The sequence below is a fragment of the Natator depressus genome, chromosome 2, assembly GCF_965152275.1.
Source record: "Natator depressus isolate rNatDep1 chromosome 2, rNatDep2.hap1, whole genome shotgun sequence".
Taxonomy (NCBI): Eukaryota; Metazoa; Chordata; order Testudines; family Cheloniidae; genus Natator; species Natator depressus.
The window spans coordinates 259164035-259182423 of NC_134235.1; the positions used below are offsets into that span (position 1 = coordinate 259164035).

General features: G+C 50.6%; 1 protein-coding gene across 1 annotated transcript in view; it reads left to right on the forward strand.

Annotated features, from left to right (window-relative positions):
* The window catches only part of NBEAL2 (neurobeachin like 2), a 168536-nt gene that overhangs the window by 71516 nt on the left and 78631 nt on the right, over positions 1-18389 (forward strand). The window contains 4 exon segments of the mRNA XM_074946450.1: positions 8182-8346; positions 15905-15986; positions 17557-17681; positions 17997-18079. Of these exon segments, the coding sequence (XP_074802551.1) occupies positions 8182-8346; positions 15905-15986; positions 17557-17681; positions 17997-18079 (455 nt within the window).

Genomic DNA, 18389 nt, shown 5'->3' on the forward strand with positions numbered 1-18389 from the left:
GCCACGAAACCCAACAAGAAATGCAGGCTGTACTGCTCTGGAGGGGGTCTCAGTCCAGACTCTCTGACCAATGCTTTTCACCAGAGCTGGGAACTGGAATTCCTGTATGCTTTGTCTCCAGTGCTGATCATCCCACTGGTCATTCTCAAGCTGAAATTGGACAGTGCCAAGCTCACTTTCATTGCTCCAGGGTGGCCGAGACAATGTTGGTTCTCTGACCTCCTCACATTTATCAGTTCAGCCTCCCATACCTCTTCTTCACCCCGAACTCCTGACTCAGCGTCATGGTCAAGTTTTGCATCCAGCGTTGAGCTCCCTGCATCTCATGGCGTGGATGCTGCCTGGTTAGAGGAGGAATGATGTTTGAGGCAATCTGGCAAATCCAGGGTTGGACGAGACCTCAGGAGGTCATCTAGTCCCAACCCCCTGCTCAAAGCAGGACCAACATCAACTAAATCATCCCAGCCAGGGCTCTGTCAAGCTGGGCCTTAAAAACCTCTAAGGAAGGAGATTCCACCACCTCCCTAGGTAACCCATTCCAGTAGTTCACCACCCTTCTAGTGAAATAGTGTTTCCTAATATCCAACCTAGACCTCCCCCACTGCAACTTGAGACCATTGCTCCTTGTTCTGTCATCTGCCACCACTGAGAACAGCCGAGCTCCATCCTCTTTGGAACCCCGCTTCAGGTAGTTGAAGGCTGCTACCAAATCCCCCCCTCACTCTTCTCTTCTGCAGACTAAACAAGCCCAGTTCTTGCCTAATAGTAGAAAGCCTTCCATCAGAGTGGCCTACTTGGCCAAGTGGAAGCAGTCTCCATGTGGTTGTTAGCCTAGGGAGTTAAACTGAAGTTGGCTTGTAGCCAGGACGTTTTGGAGTACCTGTTACACCCTCAGTCTTCTGGTCTCGCACCTAGTTCGTTGCGAGTCCACTCAGGGTGATTTCAGTATTTCATCCACCTATCCATGGGAAGTTGGTGTTTTCGAACTCCATGGCAGAGAGGCTCTTGAAAGGAATCACTCATCTCTGCCTGCTGGTTAAAGAGCCAGTTCCTTTGCGCGGGATCTTAGTATGGTCTTAGCAGTTCTTATGGGCCCTCGGCTGGTGCCTCTGACAATGTCTTCTCTCTCCATTCCGTGTCAGAAAACTCTTTTTTTTTCCTCTTGTGGCCATAACATCTGCCGGCGGGAGAGTGAGTTGCAGGCTTTGAGGGTGGAGCGTCCTTGCACGCAATTTTCCAAAGACACAGTAACCCTGCAGCTGCATCCTGAGGTTTTTTTTTTTTAATCTAAAGTGGTTTCTCAGTTTCACTTAAACCAAGATGTATATCTCCCAGTGTTTTTTCTCTAAGCCGCATTCAACCCCAGATGAGCAGGATCTTCATACGTTGGATGTCAGGCAAGGTTTGGCTTTTTTACCTGGATAGGACTAAACCTTTCTGATCTTCACGCTGTCTGTTTCATATGCGGATGGAATGAAGGGGCAAGCAGACGATCTCCAAGTGGATAACTTGCTGTACCATGACCGCATATAATGTATCTCCAGCTGTGTCCCCTCAAAGGGTGCAAGCTCATCTCATGAAGTCCCCGGCCACATCGATGATATATCTAAGTGACATTCCTATATTGAACATTTGCAGGGGCTGCCGCTTAGTCCTGTGTATGTACATTTACAAACCACTGTGCCGTTACCTCCAGCTCAGCTGCAAACTTTGGGAAGGCAATCCCCGTTTAAATGGACTCTGAGCCCCACCTCCTGCTAGTACTGCTTGTGAGTCACCTACGTGGAATACACGTCTGCATCTACTCGAAAAAGAAGAAAAAACAGTTACTTTGCATGTATTGAACTGTTCTTCAATATGTGATGCAGACGTACATTCCCCAATCCACCCTCTGTCCCCTCTGCATCGGAGTCTGTGCTCTTGACCTTTTATGTCCAAGGGAGGGCCTACGGGTACTGCTAGGCAGAGTTCTCTAGTGTTGGCATGCCGGGCGCGTGCACACCTCCCTGGTCTGCATTGCATCTCGAAGAACAACTCTTACAGTACAAGTGAATAAAAAAGGCTAATCTTCCTAATATACCCTTCATTAGGAAAAACTTCCTTACTGCCAGGTGGTTAAGCACTGGAATAAATTGCCCAGGGAGGTTGTGGAATCTCCATCGTTGGAGATTTTTAAAAGCAGGTTAGACAAACACCTGTCAGGGATGGTCTAGATAATACTCACTCCTGCCATGAGTGCAGGGGACTGGACTACATGACGTCTCAAGGTCCCTTCCAGTCCTGTGATTCTATGATTCATTCCTGCTCATGACATGCAGATACTAATCTGTCTAAACTCTGATTATCCAAGGATGGGTTTTTTCACTACTCTCCCCTAAGTCTGTCACAATATTGTCTGGCATTACAGTAATGTGGAGCATAACCATGGCTAAGCAGCCAGGTCTTCCAGTCCTCTCCACCTTTCCATGCCCACCACCTCCCTAGGTAACCCATTCCAGTGCTTCACCACCCTCCTACTGAAAAAGTTTTTCCTAATATCCAACCTAAACCTCCTGCACTGCAACTTGAGACCATTACTCCTTGTTCTGTCATCTGCTACCACTGAGAACAGTCTAGAGCCATCCTCTTTGGAACCCCCTTTCAAGTAGTTGAAAGCAGCTATCAAATCCCCCCTCATTCTTCTCTTCCGCAGACTAAACAATCCAAGTTCCCTCAGCCTCTCCTCGTAAGTCATGTGTTCCAGTCCCCTAATCATTTTTGTTGCCCTCCGCTGGACTCTTTCCAATTTTTCCACATCCTTCTTGTAGTGTGGGGCCCAAAACTGGACACAGTACTCCAGATGAGGCCCCACCAATGTCGAATAGAGGGGAACGATCACGTCCCTCGATCTGCTGGCAATGCCCCTACTTATATATCCCAAAATGCCATTGGCCTTCTTGGCAACAAGGGCACACTGTTGACTCATATCCAACTTCTCCAGTAACCCCTAGGTCCTTTTCTGCAGAACTGCTGCCTAGCCATTCGGTCCCTCGTCTCTAGCGGTGCATGGGATTCTTCCATCCTAAGTGCAGGACTCTGCACTTGTCCTTGTTGAACCTCATCAGATTTCTTTTGGCCCAATCCTCTAATTTGTCTAGGGCCCTCTGTATCCTATCCCTACCCTCCAGCGTATCTACCACTCCTCCCAGTTTAGTGTCATCTGCAAACTTGCTGAGGGTGCAACCCACACCATCCTCCAGATCATTAATGAAGATATTGAACAAAACCCGCCCCAGGACCGACCCTTGGGGCACTCCACTTGATACCGGCTGCCAACTAGACATGGAGCCATTGATCACTTACCCGTTGGGCCCGATGATCTAGCCAGCTTTCTATCCACCTTATAGTCCATTCATCCAGCCCATACTTCTTTAACTTGCTGGCAAGAATACTGTGGGAGACCGTATCAAAAGCTTTGCTAAAGTCCAGGAACAACATGTCCACTGCTTTCCCCTCATCCACAGAGCCAGTTATCTCATCATAAAAGGCAGTTAGATTAGTCAGGCATGGCTTGCCCTTGATGAATCCATGCTGACTGTTCCTGATCACTTTCCTCTCCTCTAAATGCTTCAGAAGTGATTCCTTGAGGACCTGCTCCATGATTTTTCCAGGGACTGAGGTGAGGCTGACTGGCCTGTAGTTCCCCGGGTCCTCCTCCTTTCCTTTTTTAAAAGATGGGCACTACATTAGCCTCTTTCCAGTTGTCCGGGACCTCCCCTGATCACCATGAGTTTTCAAAGATAATGGCCAATGGCTCTGCAATCACATCCGCCAACTCCTTTAGCACTCTCGGATGCAGCGCATCCGGCCCCATGGACTTGTGCTCGTCCAGCTTTTCTAAATAGTCCCAAACCACTTCTTTCTCCACAAAGGGCTGGTCACCTCCCTCCCCATGCTGTGCTGCCCAGTGCAGTAGTCTGGGAGCTGACCTTGTTCGTGAAGACCGAGGCAAAAAAAGCATTGAGTACATTAGCTTTTTCCACATCCTCTGTCACTAGGTTGCCTCCCTCATTCAGTAAGGGGCCCACACTTTCCTTGAATTTCTTCTTGTTGCTAACATACCTGGAGAAACCCTTCTTGTTACTCTTAACATCTCTTGCTAGCTGCAACTCTAAGTGTGATTTGGCCTTCCTGATTTCACTCCTGCATACCCGAGCAATATTTTTATACTCTTCCCTGGTCATTTGTCCAATCTTCCACTTCTTGTAAGCTTCTTTTGTGTTTAAGATCAGCAAGGATTTCACTGTTAAGCCAAGCTGGTCGCCTGCCATATTTACTATTCTTTCTACATATTGGGATGGTTTGTCCCTGTAACCTCAATAAGGATTCTTTAAAATACAGCCAGCTCTCCTGGACTCCTTTCCCCCTCATGTTATTCTCCCAAGGGATCCTGCCCATCAGTTCCCTGAGGGAGTCAAAGTCTGCTTTTCTGAAGTCCAGGGTCCATATTCTGCTGCTCTCCTTTCTTCCCTGTGTCAGGATCCTGAACTCAACCATCTCATGGTCACTGCCTCCCAGGTTCCCATCCACTTTTGCTTCCCCTACTTATTCTTCCCAGTTTGTGAGCAGCAGGTCAAGAAGAGCTCTGCCCCTAGTTGGTTCCTTCAGCACTTGCACCAGGAAATTGTCCCTTACACTTTCCAAAAACTTCCTGGATTGTCTGTGCACTGCTGTATTGCTCTCCCATCAGATATCGGAGTGATTGAAGTCTCCCATGAGAACCAGGGCCTGCGATCTAGTAACTTTTGTTAGTTGCCGGAAGAAAGCCTCGTCCCATCCTGCCCCTAGGTCCTGGCCAGGATGTTAAATTGCGACTCCCCTGGGTAGAGCTCTGCTGCATGGGGAGGTGGAGGGGACAGGGAGACCTGGCCGTGGTTATGCCGTACGTTAGTGGAGGGCTCTGGCATGGCTCTGAGCCATGGCTGCTGTGGGGGAGATGGGGCAAAAGGCATGCATAGCACCACTGCAGCAAGGGGTAGCTGGAGACGTGAGGAGCTGGATGGGAAGTCCGATGAAGGTAATGGAAAGGCTTCCACTGACTTCACCGGGCTGTGGCTTGGGCTTGGGCCTAGGCCTGCGGAGGCCAGAACTGGGCATGCTGCTTGTAGGCTAAGTGACTTGCTAGCATGCTTACCGCCCCTGTCCTGCTGGTGCCCCCCATGACACCCCACGGAGCCACCCCTAGGACCTTCGCACTGTCCAGACCTTTGCCTAGCCAGCCAAACCAAGGTGCCTGAATGGGTGCCATGGGAGAAGTGAGGAGGGACTCCCTGCACCCCCCTCCCTGCTCTAGGGCTCCCTGTACTGTGGGGCTTTCACCCAGACCAGGGGCAGTCTCCTGAGGCACCCAGGCCCCGTACCGATAGGTCACTCGCAAGGTGGCCTTGCTTGCTACCCTCAACAACGCCTCCCTGCTTCCAAATGTCCTCAGCCGTCTGTCTCGCTGGGCCGCCCCATTTCCCCTGTAGGCTTGGAGAAGCAAGTCTGACATCTCCTCCTCGTTTGGTAAAGCCTGGCACCAAGCCCTGTGGTTCCAGGCTCCACATGGTGGCTGGTTCATCGGCCTGGACTTGGCTGAGAAGCTGATACCTGTCCAGTGAGGGGGAAAACAGCAGCTGAAGGCACCTGCCCGTGTCGGGAGAGACTCTTGCTCTCCAGTGCAGTGGCCTGTGTAAGCTAAATGCCATGCAGCGTAGACAGTGTGGTGCACATATCTCCCCTGGTCTATAACCGGAGCCTGGGAGTTGTCCTTTATCTCCCTTTCCCCAGCACTGTGCCCAAAGCTCACCAGATCCGGTCCACTTCTTTCATGGGACATCTGGTGGGTCCCTCTTTACCACCAAAGCCCAGGGTATTTAGTTTAGTTGTTGTGATGAGTGTCCGGTAACCAGATTTCAACTTTCAATAGCTCCAGTAAAAGTCAGTCCTGCAGCTGCCCCTGAAGTCAGATGGGCCATTGTTGAGCACTGCTGACATTCATAGAACTGTCCAGTTACCACAGCTCTGAACCCACTGATTCTGGGTCAGCGATCCGGTGCAGTTGTGGGAGAGGCTGTGCCATGGGGGACAGGGATGCGTATATGAGGAAAAAATCTTGATAGGTTTCAAATACTGGAATTGGGAAAGGTTCAGAAAAGGGCAACAAAAATGATTAGGGGTATGGAACAGCTTCCGTATTAGGAGAGATTAATAAGACTGGGACTTTTCAGCTTGGAAAAGAGCCGACTAAGGGGGGATATGATAGAGGTCTATAAAATCATGACTGGTGTGGAGAAAGTAAATAAGGAAGTGTTATTAACTCCTTCTCATAACACAAGAGCTAGGGGTCACCCAATGAAATTAATCGGCAGCAGGTTTAAAATAAACAAAAGGAAGTATTTCTTCACACAATGCAGTCAGCGTATGGAACTTGTTGCCAGAGTGTGAAAGCCAAGACTATAACAGGGTTCAAAAAAGAACTAAAGTTCCTGGAGGATAGGTCCATTGATGGCTATTAGCCAGAATGGGCAGGGATGGTGTCCCTAGCCTCTGTTTGCCAGAACCTGGGAATGGGCAACAGGGGATGGATCTCTTGATGATGACCTGTTCTGTTCATTCCCTCTGGGGCACCTGGCATTGGCCACTGTCGGCAGACAGGATACTGGGCCAGGTGGACCTTTGATCTGACCCAGTCTGGCCGTTCTTATGTTTAAATAGAAACAACCGGTTGTGCTAAGTGCTGCAGCCTCACCTGTTAGGCCCTAGCTGGGGGTGTCAGGAAATTGGTGGTGACCATGACAGAGCTGTTATCTTACCCTTGTACGACAAACAAAAGTAGAAATTTCTTTTAGCTGCCACCTACTCTGCCCTAAAGTCAGTGACCTACTTTGTGTCTCATTTGCAAATAATGGCCCAGGGCAGGTTTTGCGTTTTAAGATGAGTTTGTTTCTGGACAGCAGTCACTCTAAAGAATTGGTTGCTTCTGTCCTGCTTGCCATGTTTGTCCCAGTGGGACCCTGGAGACTCCATGTGGGACCAATGCAATCTTATTCTGGAATAAATGTGGCCTCACATGGAGTTATTCAGGAATAGCTACTGCCCTTTAATGCACACCCTGCCTTAATCTGAATTAACTTGCACATGTAAACAAGGCCTAACAGAAATGTTTGTCCCAATCCCTCTCCCCCAGCTTGTGCCTAGCCCACAAGGCATGACTTCTGTTTCCCTCCCTTTCAAAGCTAGGAAATGTTAGAAGGGGCTAGAGAAAGATCCCAGTGGTTCAGTAATCACTGAAATGTAGGCCTGGAAGGGATCTCAAGAGGTCCTCTAGTCCAGCCCCCTGCATGAGTAAACCTACACCATCCTTTTGCCATGTTTTTCTAACCTCTCCTTAAAAAACCTCCAAAGAGCTAGGGGTTGCACAACCTCCCTTTGAAGCTTATTCCAGTCCTTACCTATTCTTCTAGTTAGGGGCTTTTCCTAATATCTAACCTAAATCTCTCTCTGCTGCAGATTAAGCCAATTTGCTTCTTTTCCTACCTTCAGTGGACATGGGGAACAGTTGATCACCACCCTCTCTGTATAACCACCCTTCACACATTTTGCAGACAGTTAATCACTATGTCCAGCCTTCCTGTAGCACTCCTTACCTGTAGATCTCTGTGTTGGCACAGCAGTGGGTCAGGATGACTCCCTCCCCATTCATGGATGGCGGTGTGTAGGGGCGGAGAATGAAGAAGACAGAGCAGAAGTGACTCTGAGAGGGGCCATAGCGGGGCAGGCCTGGGAATAGAACCCAGGAGTGTTGCCAACCTCAAGCATTATGAGTCGGAGCCACCCAAAATCACGAGACTTAGAATCCAGCACTCATGACTTCTTTCTCACCAGTTCTCTTTATTATTGAGACCTGGTAGGGGTCACACTTTCAAGCCTCTTCTCTGCCACAACAAGGGCTAGACCCTTTACTTTACTTTTTTTAATTAAAGCTGAGATTCTCCTGCAATCCCATGACTCCAGGAGTTGGGGCTTGAAGAAAAACACCAAATATTGTGAGACTCAGGGTAAAAACAATGCGGTGGCTGCATCTCCCCCTTCCCAGAATGCAGAGACTGGGGGTGCCAGCTCTTAGTCTAATTGTTCTGTTCCCTCTTTCCCCACCCCCAGGCCAGAAGATTCAGTCTCTGAGATCCCGCTGCTCCCACGCGACGTCCTGCACGTGCTGAGCCAACAGCTGGCGCACTGCGTGGCCCAGATGGCCCGCGAGGAGGCGGCCGAGGCGGGCCTTGGCCAGGCGCTCCTGCACGTCAAGTTCTTTATCATCATCTGCAGGTAGGCTGGAGAGTCAAATTGTTGTTCTGGTGAAGTCTGTGAGAATGTAGCACCTTCCTGCTTGCAGGCCTCAGAGGACCGGATCCTGCTTCCCAACCCTCCAGATTTACCATGCCAGCATAAAACAGCTTCTTTATTACCTTGCTGGTTACTCAGAAGTCCAAACAACACAGTTCCCTTAAAGTGATCCAGCCTCAGGCCTCCATCTAGGTACCCACACCAAATATGATGAAAATTTCTGTAAATCTTATTTCATCATATAAAAGAAAGGGTTCTACCAATCCCAAAGGATTGGACACATCACCTCCCAGGTTAATGAATCTTTCAGATTTTACCCAAATACACACTACAGCCAATTCTTATTAACTACACTAAAATTTATTAAAAAACAAAAGAGAGAGAGTATGGTTAAAAGATCAATATACATCCAGACACAAGATCAATTCATTTAGGTGCAGATTCATAGCCGAGATGGTGAGCTGAGTGGTTGCAAAGAGTTCTTTCAGAAATAGTTAATAGTTTATAGTCCAATGTCCAAATATCACATTCAGGGCGTACCAGCATAACTGGGACCCCAATCTTGCAACTCAAACTTCCCCTGAAGAATCTTAAGCAGACCTGAGATGACAGAATCAGGACCCAAACGATCTTTTTTTACAATTTCATGTCCTCTTTGATGAGTTGGGAGTTCCTCGGGGAACAAAAGGTAATTAGGATGACTTCGAAGGAGGTCCATCACCGGTACTTACCTATAGGAATTAACGTAAGACTGTTTGCTTGTTCCTCCACCATTCACAGATTATTTGCTATGCATTTCAAAGAGAGATGAATATCGAGATATCCCGTGTTTACAATTCATTTAAATGCTCAGATCTTCTTTTGACCTCTGAATTATCAGAATATAACAAGTTGACTACCTTGTTGACCCTACTCATACATATGTAAATACACAAACATTATCTCCCCACATGTCTTCTGTGGGTTATTTATTTTTCTAGCCATGTGTGACACACACACAAACCCAGCGCCCCCGGCCAGCTTTTGCGGGACCTGACGAGGCAGAGCCCTCTCCCCCAGCGATGCCCTGGGCGGGGCCCTGTATCCAAGACAGCAGGTTGTACAGTTTCTATCTCTGGTTCTGTTTCCATGGAAACCAATCCACCATCACTTTCAACATTGCATTTTAAGCTCTGGGAAAAAAGACTCTCCCATCCCTGCTGCCCCTGCCCTGCCCTGCCTTGTCTGCAGGCCGCATCTCCGCTGTGGTTGCCTGCAGACAAGTTTTGGGGATCACCTCCTTCTCTTACGGGGCACCTGGTGTCCCTCACGCCTAGCGCGTAGATTTCCACCTAGTGCCCTGTCTGACGGCTGTGTGCTGTAAAACACCACTCAAGGCAGCCCTCTGCTGATCATCCTGTAATGAGGAGGACTTTAACCAGAGGCTGATGTGAGAAGGTGCCCTCCCGAGTCCTGCTCCTCTCCTCTGCGTCCTCCCCCCAAGCCAGAGCTCCCACCACAAGCCCACCTGTGGGTTTCCATTGCTCTGCGGCCTTGGGATTCATGCATTCAGGCAGACATGCCCTGGCTTTGCAGGGCTTGGAAGCGAGAGAGCCTTGAAGTGCAGGTCTGAGTTTTCCTCAGCGAGTTGGATTTGGGGTACAGTTGGGAGGGTTCTTGTGTCCTCTACCTCAAGCCTAGTTTCATATCAAAATGAACCCAGGGCCCCCCGTTAGTTCCTGGCTGTGGTCGGTAGCCCTCAGCCCTGGCTTCCCCTTCTCCTTTCAGAGCATGAGCTGGTGGTTTTTATTCTGTTGCTAATTTTGTGGTGAGACTATTGTGTTCCTTCAACCATTACCAGCCTTGGCAACACCAGGATGTGTGAAGCCTTTAGCTTATCTTCCTGCTATCTAGCCACCCTGGCCTTTTGAAGTAGGGAGGAGGGACGGCCCGATGCCATGTGGGGCAGGTGAAAGTACTGGGGTCTGTCTCAGTTCCGCTCAGGGCAGCTAAGCAGGAGGTGGGTCCCTGCGCCGGAGTGTCTCGTGGCCGGTTACCAAACGCCTTTCTCAGCTCTGGGTGGTAAGAGGGCGCAGCTTAGCTCTCAGCAGCCTTATCTCCTGGAATTTCAGGAGCCCGGTCGCTGCTCACGTTTCGGGTTGGCCCAAGGGCTGGAAAGGGGGGATGGCAGAGGAACTGTGGGGGCGGGGGAGCCAGGGATGGATGAGAGGAGGAAGGAACGTGGCTAGAGAGGAATGAAGGGAGAATGCAGAGGATACGGTGCTGTCCAGGGGCTTAACCTCCAGACCGCATAGTTCCCCCAACACCAGCCATCCCCACCCCCATCTTTCACTTCGCTGAGGTGCTGAAATCTGCCAGGACAAGATCGAATGTTGCTGCACCCTTGACATGGCTAGGGGGAGTGGAGGGGCTTTCCCTGGATCTTCCCTCCAGAGCCCTTGATTCTGAGCCAGCCCAAGTCTCTGCTGAGCCAACTTGGGGTTTGTTTGGTTTTTTTTTCCGTTGACATGTTATTTCTCAGCGACAGCTGCAAGGTGCGTGCTGAGCTGTCACGTTGCCCTGCCTCGCCTGGGAGAGCAGCCCGTCCTGCTTCAGTCCAGCATCAGGGGTACGTTCACGCTGGAGAGAAGCTGGAACTCACTCATGGTTCAAATCCTCCACCTTGCGGAGAGCAACTTCGGCGCTAAGAAACCCTGGATCTTATTCTGACCTCCACTGTGCTGGGGGTGACCGGGTTGATCCCGGTGTGACCCGAGAGCGGAACTGGAGTCCCTCCTTCAAGGGGCCCCCTGATGTCATGCCACGTCCTGCTCCGTTCCGGGAAAGTCTCCAATTCCCGAACCTCCCTTGCTGCCTGCCTCCCATCCCCAGCACTTACTGAGCACTGACAGTCTGTGTGGTTCTTCCTACCCAGGTCCTTCTCTGGTCCTCATGGCCATAGGATTGAAGCTCCTTGCAATCGTGAATGGACTCTCAACGCCCCCAGGAGATAGGGCAGTGCTAGTATTCCCCATTATTTACACAGGGAAACTGAGGCACGGAGGGAGTGACTTGGCCATAGTCTCACACTGTGTCGGTGGCAGCGCCAGGAACAGAACCCAGTCCAGTGTTCTAGCCACTAGGTCACAAAGTGCCTGGCCCGTCCTTCCAACCCATCGCGCAGAACAAGCTGCAGTAGGTACGGTCCCGGCCCCAGCTCGGCAGATAATGCAGCACTGAAGTATTTAGTGTCACAGAGAGGCAGGTACAGTGTTTACCCATTCTACACATGGAGCAACTGAGGCACACAAAGTCACTTGATTAGGCTCCTCCAGCACTTGTCTGGCAGAGCTGGGGGTAGACCCAGGAGTCCTGTCTCCCAGCGCTGCACGGTAACCCCGAGTCTGTCCCCACCTCGCTGTGGGAGCCTTTGCTAGGGGGATGCAGCTGCTTGTATTGTCGGTTCCCCCCCCCCCCCGACGCAACAAGAGCAAGGGAGGGATCCGCACGCTGGCTTGTGAGGTGGGGAGGTGCTAGGGGGGTTCCGTTTGCTTGCCATCGAAAGGGGAAGTGGAGTGAGCAGGGTGAGGAGCGGCCACTTCAATGCCTCTTTCCTGACTGCGGAGCAACGCAGCTTGTCCCCCTGGCTGCCAGCTGGGGCTGACTGCAGCGCTCAGCGGGAGCCCTGGAGGTGCCAGGGGAGCACGTCCAGCATGCAGGAGAGCAAAGGGGACAAGGCACTGGGAGGCGGGCTACAGCACGGCACGTCTGTCCCCACTCCAGTGCCCAGGGTGTAAAGATGCCTGGCTAGTCTGTGCTGTCCACGTGGGTGGATGATGAGAGGAAGGAAGCTCTGTGTTTACAGCACTGAACTAGGCTCTGCCACGGACTCACCATGTGACCTGGAAGTCACTTAATTGCTCTGGGCCTTAGTTCCCCATCTGTACAATGGGGTTAATGGCTCTTCCTTCCTCCCTCCCACGCTCTGCCTTGTTTGTTTAGACGGCATGTTCTTGGGGTAAGCATCCGTCCTTGCTGTGTATTTGTACAGTGCCTAGCACAGTGGGGCCCCCATCTCGGCTGGGTGTCTGGGAGCTACAGTAATACCAGGAATGGGCTATGAGCAGAGAAGCAGCCCTACTGATGCTCAGAACAGAGCCTTGCTCCTGGGGCTCCTATCAGACAGCCCTGATCTTCTTGCTGGGGGATGAATGGAGCCGGCAGCCATCGGGGGAGGGAAGAGGCTAATGTGGGGTTTGCCAGGCTGCTCGGGATTTGCCCTCTTGGCTGTGTGTAGCTAACAGAAGTCACAGGAGTGAAAATCTTGTGCGTCGGATGCAAGCGGGAGGATCTTTAGCATTTATGTTTCTGTCTTTTCATCAGCATTCCTAGCATCGTCCCTGTTGTAGAGAGGGAGACCGAGGCATCGAGCAGGCAAGCAACTTGCCCAGAGCCACATACCATGTTGGCAGCAGAACTGAGATTAGAACCCAGATTTCCTGGCTCCCAGTTCCCCTATTCTTAGCCGTTAGATCAGCTTTCAGTAGCTAAAAATGACGCTGAGGTAGTGTTTCTCACTTCTCCCTGTCCCGTGTGCTGGTGGTAGGCTGGCTTTGTAGGAGATGGTGACGGTGGGGTATTGGTTTTAGGAGATGCTGAATGGCTCTGAACATTACACATTGCCTTTGGGAAGGGACTCTTAGTTAAACCCCTGGTCGCTTCCTGCCTCTGTCTTCCCTTAGCTTCCGATCATCCCCAGCCATGAAACATGCCCAGTAGGTCTCTTTCAGCCTTTGCATCCTTCCCCCAGCGCACCCTCAGGGTGGGGTGGAGTTTAGGAGAGGATTAAGAGAGAATGCTGATCCCCGAATGTGAGTGCTAACCTTGACACCCGCTCGTTGTCTGAGTACATCGACACCTGCAGCAGGAGGTGTCAAGTCCAGCAGCAGGAGCCAGACCCGCCCTAGCTCTGATCGGGCTAGCACGTGGGAAATGGAAGCATGGCCACAGCAGCACAAAGGACTTGCCGTTCCCCGTACGCTCCCGTCTGGGGCACTGGGCACGTCCTCGCGCCACCTCTGCTCTGTGTGCGTTTTCAGCGCTCTGGCCCGCTCGCGTGGGCATGGCTCCGGGAGCTGGCATCGATACGTCCAGCTTGAAGTGCAGACGTCCCCGAAGACACAGCACTTGTTTTGTTTTTCCCCCATCATAACTTGCAAATGTTTCTGCTCCCTGGTAAATTTAAATGATTGACAAATGAACAAATCAGCTATTCCATGGCCTTACAAATCTCATTCTTCCACAGCCCAGTACAACCCTCCATTAGAAAATGTTCTGTGCTAGTGAATTCCTCCTCCGTTTGCTCCTACCTGTACCCCTTGGCTGGCCCTCCGTGAAGGGCGATAGCAGGATTATTGCTATGTATTATGGCAGCATGTAGAAGTCCCAGTCGAGATCACGGTCCCATTGTGCTAGGTGCTGTCTATGCATGTAGTAAGAGACCGCTCCTGCCCTGAAGAGCTTACAGCATCAATGAAACAGACCGGGGGGGGGGGGGTGGGAGGGGGGAAGGAAGTAGTATCCCCATTTTACAGAGGGGAAACTGAGGCACAAAGATTGAGTGGCATGCCCACGGTCTCATAGGGAGTCTGATGTCCCAAGTGTCATGGCTGGGGCATGTGCAGTGAGGGCTAGTGGGTGGAGCTGGAGTCTGGGGCCTGGGACCCGAGTCGGGAGCCAGAGTCAGAAGCCAGGTACCAGAGTCAGAGGTCAGACTGCTGGGAGTCCCAGGCCCTTTAACTTGCCCCCCGGGAAGCCGGGCTGCCCCAGTACGGTGCGCCAGCTCTTGCCGGTACGCCCTCCCGGGGCATACCAGCTTATTTTCACCTCTGCTGTTGTCCCAAATGCTATGGCTGGAGATTCAGCCATGATGGGGACACTGGACTGAACAGAGGGAGTTGAAAGATTGGTCCTGCCAAGAAGAGAGGTCTTGACTAAAACTGGTTGGGGAGGAATTTTGGCAGAAAATTTAGTTTTTCTTGGCAAAAATTTAAAATTTTAGCCAAAATCCAAAAGAACTTAAATTCTGAAGTGCTGCTGCAATACCTCATGGGAGTTGTAGTTTGGGTGACTCACCCCTATTCTCATCCATGGAGAGGGCTCCCTGAGTGGACTACATCTCCCATGAAGCAACATGGTCTCTCCTCTGGGTCAGGGGACGTCATGCATCATGGGAGATGTAGTCCAACCAGGGAGCTCAGCCCATAGAGAAGAATGGGGGGTGGGAGGTGAGGCAACATGTCCAAATACTTCAGGTTTCCTCAGAAAGAAGATGCGGTTTTGCAAAAATTGAAGTTTTTGTAGAAATGGTTTCAATGGAAAATTCTTGACCAGAGCAAATCTTGAGCTACCACTCCTGTCTGTCAGGAGCATTTCAAATGTCATTTGCCCATCGAGGTTCTCTCTGATGCTCGGGTTGGACTAAGGGGTTGGTAGGGGAGAGGAGAATCTCGGGTGCTGTGATGGCCCATTGTAGACTGATGTAACTGGAATCTGTTCTACGCCAGGTCCAACCCGGCCTTGTCTGGCGGGGCTGATAAGCCTTCCTGGCACAGGGTACTTTTTACTGCCCCAGCCCTTGGAAGTTCACTTCTCTCTAGGCAACATTCACTTGGGGCGGAGTTAATTTCCCAAAGGGAATTTGTGCATTTGCCTCTGTGTGTCCTGATCAGAAAGTTCCCTTAGCTGAAAAGGGCTCTCGCCCTGTCTGACTCTCCCATGGCTGGGGAGGTGGATGGACAGACGTGGCCACCCTTTCCTTTCCTCCAGTTTACCGCCTCCCTCGGTGGCAATTATCAAGGGACTTCCCTTTGGCTGAGGAGAGCTGAGTGGGACTCCACCAATGCCTCCCTGAGAAAGGGCAGTGGGCATGGCTGTAGAACTGGGACTGGTTCTGCCTTCAGTTACCTTCCCATCTGGGGCAAGCCCAGCTCCACCTCTGCAGCACTCCAGTGCCTCCCCATTGCAGATCTAGAGGAGAACGCTCCCCTTGGGAATGAATGGAATGAGCGTCCCCATTTGCTACCATGCTCAAGCACTTCTTCCAAGGAGCACTCTCTGAAATGCTAGTCAGACAGCAGGCTCAGCATTACTGTCGACTGGTGTTTGGTTGCTCTGTCACACTGTTCTCATCTGCCTGATTGCCTACAGGGTGCAGCGAAAGACACATCAGGTTGAGTTAATTGACCTTGGGACAGTATTAGGGGTAGGGTGATGGCTCTTTTTTTGTTTTGTTTTAGACCCGGACGAGGGGACTACTGTATAGAAGTTGCCCTGAGGCAAGGGGAAGCCATGGATAAATCACTAACTAGTGTGGTGATAGACTAATTCATTCAAAAACCAGGCAGAGCTCACCTGATTTCCCTCCTCCCCCACCCCCTGCCAATCTATTGCAAATCAAGCTGTACATAGTTTGCAGCTTTCCCCTTTGCTGCTACTTATCTAAACCACTTGCAAGGATTTCTGATCCTCCCCCTTTTTTTTCTCTCTTCTCCCCTTGCAGGAATTTAGAAAATGTCCAAGCCGACAGGACGCCAGTTTTTATCCACGAGGTGCTTAGCTTGCTGTTTGCATGTACAGCCAAGGTAAGCGCCGGCTTTGTAGCATGTGTGTTTGTGCCAGGCACATGCCCAGTTAAACAGGGCCTCTAAATAACCCCACATGGAAATGCTTATGTCTGGGGTTGGCCTGTTGTTGAAATCAACCTGAAATACATATATGGGCTGTTGATATTAAGAAGCCAGCAAAATGCAAGGCCTGTGTTATACAGGAGATCAGACTAGATCCCTTCTGCCTTGGAATCTCTGAACCTGGAATATACTGGCTCTTGGGTCACAGAGCTCTCTTCTAAGGCCTCATCGTGGGTGAAGTGTGTCGCTGACATGTCACACTGGGGCCAGGACACTGTATCCTGCAAAGAACAGCCATGAAGTGGCATGTTCCGATGCTGCACACATGTTCTGCACTCAGTGAGTGAGACTCATGCCAGGGCAGCAGGCCCAGACAAAGTCCCGTGGACCATGTAATGCCATAATGTGTGGGTCTGAGTGGGACCCCTCTGCTGGGGTGAACTGGTAAATTATGGAGCTCACATTTTCGTGACTTGAGAGAAGTTCTGATGACTGGCTGGTCTTCTTCCCCTCTCCAACAACCCTTGCAGGCGACCCACAGAGATGAAACAAATTGGACGTGTGCCTGGTTTATTTTGTTGAACGAAGGCAGCTTGAAAATGATGCTGCCCGTTTAATGCTAGACACCCAGATCCCACCTAGCATGCAAGACTCTAACTGGAGAGCTGAACAGTGACCTCCTAAATGTAGTTAGAGCTGTTGCGAGGGGCAGGGATTTCTTGTATTAGGCTGCATAGAACTTTTTTGGTGGCATTCATGTAATGCCAATGACTAATCAACACTTTGGAAAAGGAAGCCTTTGTTAAAGACTTCACGCCCTCAGCCCTTGTTAAAAAATCCACAGTAAACATCTCCAAGGCCTCCCAGAGGTCATCCAGAAACACCAGGAATGATCAGACTTGACATTATGGGGATTTCAAAGGTAAATAACAACCAGGAATAATTAAAACAAAAAAATCAAACCAACTTTTTCAGGCTGCATTTTTCTATCAAAGGAAGCCAAAAATGGTCAGCTGGGTTGTTAAAACATCCTTTGTGGGCATTGGCCACATTGCAATTGCTGCTTAGTGTGACGCACCCAGTCATTTGGCTGTCTCCCCCTCTGCCTTTTTTGTTCATCTCCCTCTGTTGTGCCCCATAATATGTTAAGATTGTGAGATCTTCAGGGTGGGGACTGTCTCTTTCGTGTGTGTGTACAGCACCTGGTGCAGAAAGGCCCTCCGATCCCAGCCCATGTCCTCTAGAGGACGTAGTAATAATAAAGGTCACCTTCAAGAGCAGTTGCGACAGACTCAAACACACGCTCTTCCACTTACTCTGAAGGAGCTTATGATCAAATGAGTGAAATTAGCCTGAATAATAATACAGCATTTCAATAGCACTTCACATCTTCAAGGCACTTTTCAGCAGCACGACTGAATGTTAATGAAGATTATTTAGTGGGGGGTGGGCGAAGGTTTCTTTTGTTTGTTTGCTTGTTTGTTTTAAATGCTGCGGATTAACCAGGTTTCTTCTGTCCTTGCAGCTAAAGAACACCCCGGAGCAGTGTGCCCCCAGCAGGTCTCAGCTAGAGACCGTAACCATCTATGCATTGCACCTCTATGAATGCCTCTTCGACCCCTACCAGACGTGGAGGAGGCAGCTGAGTGGGTGAGTGGGTGTGGAGCAGTGTCCTGTCTGGATGTTCTCACTCTGCTGTGGTCTAGGCACACTGTCACAGCCCGGCTGGCCTGCGGGGTCAAATTCAATGATGAGCCATAATCCATTGCATAAAACCCGTCGGTGTGGGGTCTCGAGACATGTCACTCCCCATTTCAAACATGCAGCATGACACATGGGCATCTAATGACTCTGCGCTGCACCACTCCGATGCCTTGGCCGAGTAATTTCAACTCCCCTGCTCCCTGTTAGCTGCTCCCTGCCTGGAATCCTGTCTCACTTCCCCTGCATTTCCTGTGTTTCCAGGGAAATTGTCAGCATGAAAGAGAAGAGCAAATACAAGTTTGCACCAGCTGCTTTGCCTCTAGAGTTCAGCACTTTCTTCCAAGGTAAATGCCAAACAATCAACTCCCCCGCCTCCATCTCTGGTTGGAGGTTCGTCTGTCTCCAGTGCTGTTATCTCTCAGTTCAGGAGCCCTCCTCCTTCCCTCCCCGTGCTGGAGTGAAATGTCACCCTAACCTTTCCAGCCCTTTGCAGGCAGTTATCGTGCTTAATGACCCTTGATTTCCTCCTCCCCAGCACTGGGGGCTCTCTGTGGTGTTGAAAAGAGCAAAGTTCGTGCATCCAAAAAGCATGCTCGCGCTTCCCAGATTTCCTCCCTACAGTCGGGACCCCAGCGCTGCCTGAAGGCAGCTGTT